Raw genomic sequence first — 13,054 nt, 5'->3', positions numbered from 1 at the left:
GTAATTCAGATCTCGTAATTAAATAATAAATACATTTGCGATACATATTTGATACATCTCCAATACAAATTTGATATATTTGCGATACATATTTGATACATCTCTGATACATATCTGATATATCTCCGATACAAATTTGATACATCTCCAATACATATATTTACGATACGTATTTAATACATCTCTGATACATATCAGATATATCTCTGATACAAATTTGTTACATATTTATATATGTATATTTTTAATAAATATTTGATACATTTCCGATACATATTTCATACATCGATGATATATATTTGATACATATTTGATCGTTCAAACTCTTTTTTTTTACATCCTTTTTTTTTATTAAATATATTTTTATAAATATTTGATACATTTTCGAGATGAGCCGGAATTTATTTTACATGTATTGTATGTATATTTTTATACATATTTAATACATATCCAATATATGATTTATATATGATAGATACATTTTTTTATTATTAAATGTATATATGATAGGTACATTTTTTTTAAATGTACTTAATAGATAAATAGTAGATACATAATTTATAGATGATAATGTTTTTTAAATATATTAAATATATACATCGTTAATACATAATTTATACATGATAATTATATTTTTTTACCACATCATTTATATATGATATATATATTTTTCAAATGTTTAATAAATATATGTTTGATATTTAATAAAATTAAATTCGGTTTACAAGTAAAATTTATTATAAAGTATTTTGATAATTTATAAAAACTAATTATGATAACATATGTTTATTTTCTATAATTATAAAAATCTAGTACTGGTATTAATTTTTGTGAAATACTAAATTGAAAGCATTTCAAATAAATTATCTAAAAGCAAAAAGAAGTCACCAAAATTAAACCAAACTCTATGCCTATATAAAAGCATCAGTCCTGAACTGATGGGCGCGTCAAAAGGACTGGCGTATGTGTCAGTCCTCTGACGCGCTTGTAAACATGAGAAAAAATTAAATGTTTACGTGCCCGTGTAATATATAGGGATTAGTAGACATTAGCTGTAAACTAGACCACTTTTTAGGATAATTTTGTTATTATCTCATATATATATATATAATTCTATAAAAGCAAATATAAAAAAATAAAAATATTGTTTATGTTAATTTAAATATAAAAAATAACAACTAAATTAATTTCAACAAATTAAATAATACATATTTACAGGTATCATTTACTCCCTCCATTTTTTTTAGCTGTCACTTTAGGCAAATATATTTTTTCATCAATAGTTGTCCATTTAGAGATTGAAGATTATTTTAATCTTTATTTTCCAAATTTACCCATACCTAATAAATGACTCTATATTTTACTTTAGAAAGCATTTATTAACTAGTGGAGTTATATTAGTATTTTTCTTTATAATTTAAGACAAAATGAGCATTGTCTTGGTATGTGTAATTTTTTTTATATGGAAGGCATAGAGGGGGAGGTCATAAGCGTCTATACCGTAAAATCGATTTTCGACGTAAATATTGGTGAGAATCCAATGCCCCAAAAACTTAAAGGTTCCTCCGCTAACTAAAAAAAGTGGAGGGACTACCAATTATCAACTATTAACAATAGTTCAACCAAACAAATCAGTTATATCTACTATCTACAGTTATTACTATTACTCTCTAAGATCATAATCACTTCATACAATCATTGTTATTGTAAATTACCTACTCTTTATTTTTAAATTCTTTAACTATTTTTTCATTCCTCAAATGTGGATGTCATAAAATGACTTAATTGATAAAAAATAAAATTCAATTAGTCTCTCAATTTATTTTAGAATAAATAAGTCTAAAAAAGACTATATAACAACAATAATTTCATAAACTGTAAAAAAAATCAAATTAATAAAAATTAGTATACTATATCTTAAATAATTATTTTATATGTTATTAAGTATAAAAATTCATATAAAATATAAAAATAATAAAAAATCAATAACAATATTATTAATTACATGTGATAAAAAGACTATTAATTTCTAATAATTTTGTAATAAACGATAATTAGATTCAACTAAAATAAATGATTTTATAAATTTGAGGATTATTTTTAAAAGATTGTAGTACTATTAAAAATAAAAATTAATTGATTTAATATTTTATCAAAATTTAATATGAAGTACTGAAATATAAATAATTTAATATTTTCAGCAATGTCGGCATTTGGTAACCACATACGTGAAGTGTTGACAATATGTTATTGTCACTCGCCATTAGTGCAGATCACGCGTCAGTATTGCTGACAGAGCGTAGATGTCACACATCAAGAACGGTTTTCAAACGACAATTCTAACACAACATGTTAATTCTGTTAACAATATAACTTATTTTAATAATAAATATGTTTAATTTATGTTTGAATCAATTAATTTGACGATATAATAATTATTTTTTAAATATGTATAATTAAATCCTCAATAGATTTAGTATTTTATCGTAATAAATTATAATCATTCTACTTATTGTAACTGTATTTTAAATTGATTGTGTGAATTTTAAAAGTTAGATAATGATTTGCTAGCTAATTTATTATGTTTAACTTTTTTTACCTATCAACTATAAATTAATTAATTAAGTTTTAAAAATTATATTTAATCTCATTAAAATAAGTGAATATTTTAATAATTTATAAATTTATAGTAATATAATAAAATTTCTTAATTTAAATTTAATTTATACTAAGATAACTTAAATTACCATATTAATTTTTATTTTTACTAATTAACTTTTTTGATGATAATATTTAAATGGAGAAAAATAATTAAGTATCGTAAAATTCAGACAATATGTAATTCACATGTAAAAGTGAAAAAATCACTTTTACTATTAGTTTGATTAAATTTTACAACCATTCAATTACTGCATTTATAATTTTTATTTTAGAGCAAATTACTTTGAGATCCCTAAGATATATCATAATTAACAGTTTAGTACGTTTTGTTTTAAAACTCTATTTAATGGTCCTTCATTTTCAACTCTGTTAACTATTAGACCCCTGCATTAATTTCGACATCTACTTTCAAACGATTTGGTACTCCACCGTTAATTTCGTGAACGGTTTGGTCCCTCTGGTACCTCAATTTTAGTTCCGTTAAACGATTTAATCCAGAGTCTCTCAGTTAACCGAATTAAAATTAAGAGACCATTAAATAAACTTTTAAAATAACTGTATCAAATTATTAACTATGATATATTTCAGGAATCTGAACGTAATTTGATCTTTGTTTTACTTACAATGCGAAAGCCAAAAGAATTTCATTAAAATAATGAGATTAGGAGACTTGAAAGAAAAAAAACCCAAATAGTAGCAAAAAAAAAACACATACTCTCTGTATTTATGTCTGCTGCTTCTCTTGCAAAACCAATGTTTCAATTTGTTTGTATTTATTGAAACAAGTAAAACATAAACTATTGATTTTTCATTTTCTTTCTCTCTGTTCTGTTCCTGTTTTTATTACAATAACAACTCAATCGTCTCTCAATCTCTATCTGTTAAGCCAAGGTTCACCCTTTTTTTATGCATTTGCTTGTAAGTTAATTGAGTAAAGGATCAAAAAAGCCCCTGAACTTGGCACGAAATATCAAATAAGCCCAACCTCGTAAAAGTGGATCAAATTGCCCCAGAACTTGGCAAAAACGTATCAAATACCCCCTCCCCCACTCTCACCTCAGAGAGTGAATACACTCTCTGGTTTTTAATGGTAATATATTTAAAATAACCCTTAATATATTTACCATTTATTAAATTAGCACCTAATGATTTTAAAATATCAATTCAATACTTGTAATTATAAAACTTAATACATCGTATATGTTTTTGTTGTAATATACAGAGACCTTTTCATACTTTTTTCTTTTAATAACAAAACCCTAAAATCTAATTCTTCTTCTCTGCAGCCATTTCTTCTTTCTTCTTCCAATTATTCTTCATTTGACAACCACCGCCACGCTACCACCATCGTTCCACCGCCACCATCGTTCCACCGCCACCATCGTTCTACCACCGTCAGGCCATCACCATCGTCATTCCCTCACTGTCAGGCCATCACCGTCAGGCCATCACCATCGTCATTCCCTCACCTCCACGCCACCACCTGGAAAGGAGATCCACTGTTGACGTGTACCAAACCGAGGGAGGCGCTGGATAGGAGATTCACGGCTTCCGTGGCCGGACCTGGGAGATCCGCCGCTGCCTTGGACGGATGGCGTTGCTGGTACCATCGTTGTTGCTACGACGACTCTGCTGCAAATTCTCTGGCCCGGTTGATGTTTAATCCGTTGCTTGGTTTCTGCTTCAATTTCAATTTCAATTGGGTCTTTGTTATTTCGATGGTGTTGAATCAGATTTTGTTGTATTTATTTTGGCTTTGTGTAAGTTTGTCTAAATTATTTTTATGTTTATGGGTTAGATTTAGATCTGAATTTTGATAAATATTGGATCATGATGTTCATTTGCTATAGAATGTATATCAGTTGGATTGTATTATGTAATTTTTTTCACTTGGATTGGGTTCATGTTTAGCATTTTGTTTATGATTAATTTGAATATAGTATTCAATTTCAGTTAGATTATTAGTTAGGTTAATTGTTGCTACTTAGGAGTAATTAGATTAGTTAAGCAGCGTGTAATTAGGTTTAATCAGGGGAAAAAGGCAGAAAAGGTTCCTAACTTTTAATAATCAGAGTTTAAATTAATTAGATTTAATTAGGACTTTAATTAAAATTAATTAGGATTAATTAGACTTAATTTGAATTAATTTTTTTAAACAAGTACTCTCACTCTCTTTTTTGGTCAAAAGGGTGAAACCGATCCGGTTTTGCATAGTTCTGGGGTGATTTGATCCGGTTTTGTGAGGTTGGATTTATTTGATACTTCGTGCCAAATTGAGGGGGTAAATTGATCCTTTACTCTAAGTTAATTGTTACATGTTTTATCACTTCTTTACATGAATCTTTATCCGGGTGTTTTTTTTCTCTCTAATGTATGACAAAGTTGCTGTCTTTTTTATTTTGAATTTACAGAGTTGGTGCAATTGGTGTTAATGGATTGGAGCTCTATACTGAGGGTGGAAGACCATATCTCTTGCTTTTACACCCACCCTATTCTTCAGACTTCCTACCTTTAAGCCAGAGATTAAACCAGTCCATAGGATGGTTATGCCCCTGGTCGAGGAGGTAGTTTCGGTTACGGTTCAATTATCATTTCTTTTATTGCAACTGATTTGATTTCGGTTTGTTCGGCACTAAACCGAGCCATGCATACCGCTAAGTTATAGTACCCCAAACAACGACAGGCGTATTGTAGCAATATGCCAAAAGAGAAGGGCATAGGGGAAAAGGACAATATAAATGAGTAATGAAGTATAATCTATTTTTTTTCTCATACCACTTGACGTGACAATTAAAAAAATAGAAAAATTAAATTTTATTTTTGAGATATATATTGTTTTTAAAAAATTAGACTAATAAAACTTTACTGACATAGGGAGGAAAATAGGAGTGCTTATATATGTTCATAACTAGGCTCGGGCAGAGTCTGATGGGCTTTGCTAATTTTTTATATGAGTCCAAACCCGATTCGTGCTTCATCTTCACTATTCAAACATGGCCCTTACTATGAGGGTTGGCTGGGGTTTTTCGAACTTACGTAAAAAAAAAAAAATCCAAACTTACCCATAAAAAAACAGATTTTTTTTGGATTCGGATTCAGGCCGGGCCTGGCACAAAACATTAGTGCACAAGCCGGCCTTAACGGGCTGTGCGGGCGAGTCGGATAACCAAGCCCAGGTCTAGAGGTGATAGAAAATAGTGAATTATAAAATATTTTTCATTATAAAAAAAGTAAAAAAACCGTTTGACTGTCGAAAACAGACTTTTTATAGATTTTCCTCTTTAAAATTTTACCAATTTTTCACCTTCCTCCTACAAATACATTAATCACACAGAAAAAGAAAAGACTTCATCTCTCTGTGTCTGTGTTGTACTTAAAAGTTTTCTGCTGCAGCCAACATCACCCTGACCTTTCCCTTTCTCCAATCTTTCTTTATTTAGTCTCTCTGATTTTCGTTTCTTGAACCAAGTTATTACAAACTTCGGCTTCTGCCTTTGTACACAAAATTTCGAGCCTTTTTTTTTTGCATTTTCTTCATCATATAGCCTTGAAAGTTCAGTTTTTTCAATACAAAAACAAACCAAAATGGCTGAAAAAGACCCGGATATAATTATTTCTTCTCAAAAGCTCCCCTCTGTTTCTCAAGTAAAATGAAAATCCAAGTTCTTGGTTTATTATTATTTTATACATTTGTTTATGATGGCTTGTTTTTAAACTATCTTGGTGTTCTGTAACAGGTTCTTGAAGAGCTAAAGGAGCTAATGGCAATGGCTGCACCAATGACAGCAGCACATTTAATGGCTTTTTTCAGAGGAGTAGTCTCGGTTATGTTCTTGGGCAGACTAGGGAGTTTACAGTTGGCCGGTGGTGCACTTTCTATAGGGTTTACTAACATAACCGGTTACTCAGTTATAGTCGGCTTAGCCTCCGGTCTCGAACCGGTATGCAGCCAAGCTTATGGCAGCAAGAACTGGGACCTTCTGTCTCTATCTCTACAAAGAATGATCATAATCCTCTTCATAGCAATCATCCCCATAAGTCTGTTATGGATGAATCTTGAATCCATCATGAATTTCATGGGCCAAGACCCTGAAATCACATCAATGGCAGCAACTTACTGTATGTACTCATTGCCTGATCTTTTAACATACACTTTATTACAGCCTTTAAGGGTGTTTTTAAGGTCACAAAGTGTGACCAAGCCTATAATGTATTGTTCATTACTGGCTGTGATGTTTCATGTGCCCTTGAACTATGTGCTTGTGGTGGTGATGGGGCTGGGAGTAGAGGGGGTGGCCATGGCATCAGTGGTGACAAATTTGAACATGGTGGTGCTGATGGTGGGGTATGTGTGGTGGGTGAGTGGACGGTGGGAGATGAGATGGAGGGTGGGGATAGGAGGAGGAGGAGGAGGAGGTGGGGTTGGAGAATTGTTGAAGCTGGCTGTGCCAAGTTGTTTAGGGATATGCTTAGAATGGTGGTGGTATGAGATAGTGATAGTGATGGCAGGGTACTTGCCTAATCCAACACTGGCTGTGGCGGCCACTGGGATTCTAATCCAAACCACTTCAATGATGTACACTGTGCCTATGGCCCTTGCTGCTTGTGTCTCTGCTAGGGTGAGTATATTACTATATCTCAATTCTCATATTATTCTCTTTGTATTTTTGCATTTGATTGATCATTCATGATTGATGATGGGTCACTATAACATAGATTCATGCTGTTGGGGTTTCTTTTCTTTACTATACTATACTATATCATATCATTATATTATTATGCATTTGTGTGGAGTGATGGTTACCATTCATCAAGTCAAAACATGGCCCATCAATTTATTTTTACCTTATAATAACTCATCCCATCACACCTTTAATGTGGGCATAAGAGTTTGGGGGGAAAGTTGATAGAATGATTGCTTCATACATCAAAACAAGAGTTTTTTCCCCCTCCCTTGACCATAAAAATACAAGATTTTTTTTTTACTTGAAGCATGAACAGAAAAAGACAATAGATTTCACCTTTTTTCTCTTTTTGGTATGTTAAAAAATGGTGTGTTTAGCCATTTTTTTTATCTCTTGTAGATTTTGTTGGCCTCATTATAACTGAACTTGATCATAACTGACAATTTGCTCAATGATTCAAGTGAATTTTCAAGTTATCATATATAGATATAGTAAGTTAATTTCTTTAGTTATTCTGCCTATTGATAGCGTGAGACGTAATCTAATCGAGTTAAACTCTCCAATAAACATAGCACTTGTTAATTGACGACTGAGTTAACTCTTTTTTTAATTAGAATTAAGTATTTTATTTTGATCGAAGATTTTAACAGAATTATGTCATGCGTCAAACTATTAGTGAAAAAGTTTGTTTCTTACATGATGAACTGAGTTCATTTAAAAAACAAAAATTCGTGGTTTAGGGGAGATAGTTCTATTATTTTAGGCATGGTGTTAAATAAAAAATTGTGAACACTTTAGATAAGGCGTGTAGCGTAGACCGTGTAGTGCTCGAGTGTTTGTAAGTAGTGAGAGTTTGCTTTTGAGCATATATAGGATGATAACAAAACTGATAAAAAAGGAAATATAACTAAAATCAACAAATTCTTAAGAAATTCTATTTTCTTTTCAAAGTCATGCTTTTTGATCAGTTGGGTGATTGCATCACTACATGGACCCAATTTAAGATCACACTTGTTATGTGATTGGACATATTTAGTACATGACAAGTAAGCACTTGTATGCTTTTCTCTCATTAATCTTCAATTCCATTGCTATATGACATAATTTCAGTTTACTTTTGGTATTAAACCGAACCGAAAAAATCGTTGAAATGTTTTAAATCTTTATAAACTCTGTTCCGTTTGATTGAATTGGTTCAGCATTTTAGGTTGGGAATGAACTTGGAGCTGGTAAGCCATACAAAGCCAAGCTAGCAGCCATGGTTGCATTAGGATGTGCCTTTATAATTGGTATCATCAATGTGGCATGGACTGTGATTCTTAGAGAAAGATGGGCAGGTCTATTTATCAAAGATGATCTTGTTAAAGGTCTAGTAGCATCAATTTTGCCTATAATAGGATTCTGTGAGCTTGGTAACTGCCCTCAAACAACAGGTTGTGGAATCCTACGCGGTACTGCGCGGCCGGCGATTGGGGCCCACATCAACTTGGGCTCGTTCTACTTTGTGGGTACTCCGGTAGCGGTGGGCCTCGCCTTCGGGCTGAATGTAGGGTTTGCAGGGCTGTGGTTCGGGCTACTTGCAGCTCAAGTAGCTTGTGCTTTGTCGATACTATATGTCGTGTTGGTCCGTACGGATTGGGAATACGAGGCATTAAAGTCTAGGAAGTTCAGTAGCATGGAAATGACTGGAAATTGCAAAGAAATTGGAGATAAAGAAGAAAATGGGGATGATGAAGAGAGTAAAAAACTGTTAGTGAATGGAAATGGTAATATGGTATAAGAACATTTTGAGTGGGATATGTTTTTTTGGGGGAGAATCTGAGTCATGATGAGAATTTTGTATGGCCTTTTTTGTTTTTTGTTTTGTACTAATGGAGCTATCATTAAAAACTTATGTATACAAAGTATATATTCTTAATGTTTTGTGGAATGTCACTCCACATATGTAGAAAAAGCAAAGTGTCTTATTATGACATATTTCTAACTTGAAGTGGCTTTGCTTTTTTTTTATTATTATTATTATATATATATTTTTCTCTTGAAAGTTGCTTTTCTTTTGTCTTCTTTCTTTGTCTTTTTTTTTAATTTTTTTTATATAACATGTCATATTCAATAATTATTTTGATGTTGATTAATTAGCATTTAAACTGGATTTTGGTGTAAATGAGCTAAGCTGAATTAAAGTTGTTCTAACTTTTAATTTAGTGTGTTATGCGAGCTTGAACTCAAATTTCAAGTTCGAACACGGGCGATATCTTAACTATTCATGTTCAATAAAAATTAAAAAAATTATTACATTTGATGAATTTAATTTAAATATTTTCACTATAAATGAAGATTTAATCAATTTAGATAATATATATCTAAATATTAAGCTATAGAAAAATTAAAATAATAAGAAAGTAAATTATTATTTTATGTATGTAAGAGGTTCGAGAGCCTCTTTAACTAATACTCGAGCTCGGATTGAGATTAAATTTTGTCAAAGTCAATCTTAAATAAATTGCGAGTAGCAAGAAATCAGTGCGTAAAAATATGTTCACATTTTTGTGCTAACTAAACATCAAATACATCACTTTCAGAAGCATAAACAAAAGTGTGATGAGTGAAGAGCATCCCCTACATTGCCAAATGTAGAGAAAGTTGATTTTGATAAAATCATCTTTTGAGTCATGTCTTGTGTGTATTCTGTTGGTTGGTTGGTCGGTCGGTTCGTTTTGAAGGGTCACATGGTTATGGTTTTAACTTTTAACCATTTCTGGTTGGACTATCTGTTCTAGGGGTGAGCAAAATGCCCGGCCAACAGGTTTAACCGGCCCAACTAATGACTTTCGGTCCGTTCAGTTTTTTCTTAGATGAAAATTCAATACATGTTCCACATGATATGGCCAAGCAATCTGGCAATAACATAGGCAAAATTCCTAGCTCTAGTTGTCCATACAACTTTTGAAGTGTTAGTTTCTCAGGCAGCATCTATTTAAGTAGAGCAAATTATAATAAGTCAATTAATTATCAAAGTGTGAGTCATTAAATTAAGTCTAATTGTTATGGTAATTCTGATCATAAAAATATTTACACATTGTATATTGGGACAACCTTTTCAAAGAGCTTGAAAGCAAAAAAAACATAATTTAATTGAGAGTAAATTTATAAAAGGTCTGGCTATTGACATACAAGTATCAAGATTCTGCAAATGTGTTTCTTACTGCTAGAGATAATAGTACTATTGGAACTTCACTTAACATATTGAACTTTTGGATTAATTGGTTTTTTGATAAAGTATAGGAGTCTTTATGGTCGAAAAATCTAGAGTTAAGATAATAAAATTATAGTTGGAGATTCACCAATTGCTTGAGTTTTTGTGTGAATTAGTTATCTAGCATGTGGAGATTCACCAATTGCTTGAGTTTTTGTGTGAATTAGTTATCTAGCATGGTATCAAAGCTATTATGATCGAAAAGTCGAGAGTTCCATCCTTGACCACCCCCGTGCGGGAGTGTATTAGAGATAATACTTTTATTGAAACTTCACCTAATAGTTAGCTTGAATTTTTTAGGTGAATAAGTTATTTGACCTATCAACATTTAGCATCTGTGTGAATTTTATACATATCTATGTGCCAACAAAAGAAATAAAGTCCATATCTTAATATATCTTGCATGAGCCCCCATTCAGTACAACTATGTTAAGTTTAAATTAAACCAATTATTTATTTTCAATGGCCTATAGTTTTTATTACTAGCATTGTGCCAGCCATGAAAACAAGCATCAAGTTAGGAGTTTGATGTAGGTTATAATTATATTGAACTTCTAGTTAGCACATTGAACCATGACAATGCTAACATACATACCAGCTCAAACAAAGAAAAAAAATAACGATTAATTACCGATCAACTCTACAAAATCAGCACAACTAAAATGTGTAAAACTTAGATTGACCTGCAAACCATCCTGACCTAGCTAGATTAAGAAGCTCACCTGCTCATTTTTCCTCCAGATACACTAATTGCTTTATGATCTTCACTTGCAGTGCACATATTATGAACATACTGATTCCTAATGCCTAGTCATCTGACTCCTCTCCATCAGCGTAGGCCTCCCTCAAAACCACAGCACAAGTTGCCATTTTGTTCGACAAGTCAAAAAGCCTAGACCGAATCCCTAACCACGCTAGTGTGACCTAATTTGGATGGTTAAGGTACTTCCAAGTGCATTGAGAGGTTGTGGGTTCAAACTCTGCCTCCGTAACTAACAACCTCCGAATCCCTAACCACTCTCCTAAACCCAAAAAGATTAAGAAGCTCATGCAAAACAGACAGAGCCTAGCTAGATGCATGTGTTGCATTCTCATATATATAAGGTAACTTCTTCAGTGCTTATCCATCTCGAATTCCTTTGGAAACTGCATGGGAAAAGCTAATTTTTTTATACTCAATTTTATTACTTAGCTGCTGCTTTCTAATTTTTCATGCAAGAAAAAGCTCATTCATTGCTCAAACAAACCAATGACTCTAAATTCTCATACTAATTATTAACATTATCATTACCAATGCCTCTAAAATAATTAGGAACTTAAATTTAATAAAATCAAGAATCATTAAAATGGGGATGGATACTAATGTCACCTGGTGAAATTCTAAGAAATTCTTTTTTTGAGAGATCACAAAGAGTGAAAGTGATTTTGATGAAGTTTTTAACATTTATGATTGGGTTTTAAGTGCTTTTCTCTACGTACTGCATGGTCTAGCCTGCGGTCTTTTACCTATATATATAGTACTTAAAATTTTATTTCTAGCATACTTACAAAAAAAAGACTTTAGATTATCCTTTAGATTTTATTTCTAGCATACTTACAAAAAAAGTAAAACTTTATTTTTCTGAAATATACAATGATAAGATATTTTAATTTTTTTTTTCTGTGCATATTTTAATTTTTTATATCTTTGTTAATTTTTAACATTTTGTCTATTTTTTTAATTTTTTTTTTCATTGATGGAATAATCATAAAGATATAGGGGTATCTAATTGACAAGTTAAATTTGAAAATTTAAAATAAAAATTAAAATACATGTATTTGGAATTATCCTCAAACTACTCTACTTTTAAAAAATAATTATAAAAATTTGGATCTTAAATTATTAATTATATCCGGTATCCAGTTTCATAAAATATTCATAAAAATATCTTTTTTTAACCAGCGTTTATTCACCATAAATATACCATAAAATACTATAAATCTATACTATAAAAACACTTACAACAAAAAACACCTGAAAGGGTATTTTTGAAAATAGAAGGGCAATTTGAAAAATAAAAAAGATATTATATGTAATTATTTACAAAAAAAAATGGATAACACTAATTATTTTTCAAAAATAGGGTATTTTGAGAATTATCCCCATGTATTTAGGTCATGAGATGAAAATAAAATAAATATTTGTGTGTTATCTCCCATCTGTAAAAAGAAATGCGATGGAAAATAGACTTCCTATAAATTTGGGAGATATCACTTCCATTCCCTAGCGCTGGTCTTGGTCCAAAAATTTAGATCGTGAAAAAAGTGGGGCTGTCGCACCAACCATGTTCCGAGATATTTGAGACTGACAGATACTGAAAAATGATTTTAGAAGTAAAATATATAATTATATTTTTAAAAAATTGAGCGGAATAATATATTTGGTAGAGGTGACCATGAGCTGCGTTGAATC

At 31.1% G+C, this 13,054-nt stretch overlaps 1 protein-coding gene across 3 annotated transcripts; it reads left to right on the top strand.

Annotated features, from left to right (window-relative positions):
* Positions 1-3,438: 3,438 nt before the first annotated feature.
* On the top strand, positions 3,439-9,336 carry LOC126682755 (protein DETOXIFICATION 54). 3 transcript variants are annotated; one of them, XM_050378507.2, is made up of 4 exons: positions 3,439-3,579; positions 5,073-5,225; positions 6,399-7,280; positions 8,554-9,336. In XM_050378507.2, exons 2-4 carry the CDS (start codon positions 5,202-5,204, stop codon positions 9,124-9,126), a joined length of 1,479 nt encoding a protein of 492 aa, XP_050234464.1. In that variant the 5' UTR covers positions 3,439-3,579; positions 5,073-5,201; the 3' UTR covers positions 9,127-9,336. The 3 variants fall into 3 exon arrangements, with proteins under 3 accessions (XP_050234464.1, XP_050234465.1, XP_050234463.1); XM_050378508.2 differs by having other exon boundaries at positions 3,442-3,552; XM_050378506.2 differs by lacking the exons at positions 3,439-3,579; positions 5,073-5,225 and adding an exon at positions 6,071-6,306.
* Positions 9,337-13,054: the final 3,718 nt, after the last annotated feature.

The sequence above is a fragment of the Mercurialis annua genome, linkage group LG5 (genome assembly GCF_937616625.2).
Source record: "Mercurialis annua linkage group LG5, ddMerAnnu1.2, whole genome shotgun sequence".
NCBI classification, from domain to species: domain Eukaryota; kingdom Viridiplantae; phylum Streptophyta; class Magnoliopsida; order Malpighiales; family Euphorbiaceae; genus Mercurialis; species Mercurialis annua.
This window is presented reverse-complemented; position numbering and strand designations above follow the sequence as displayed.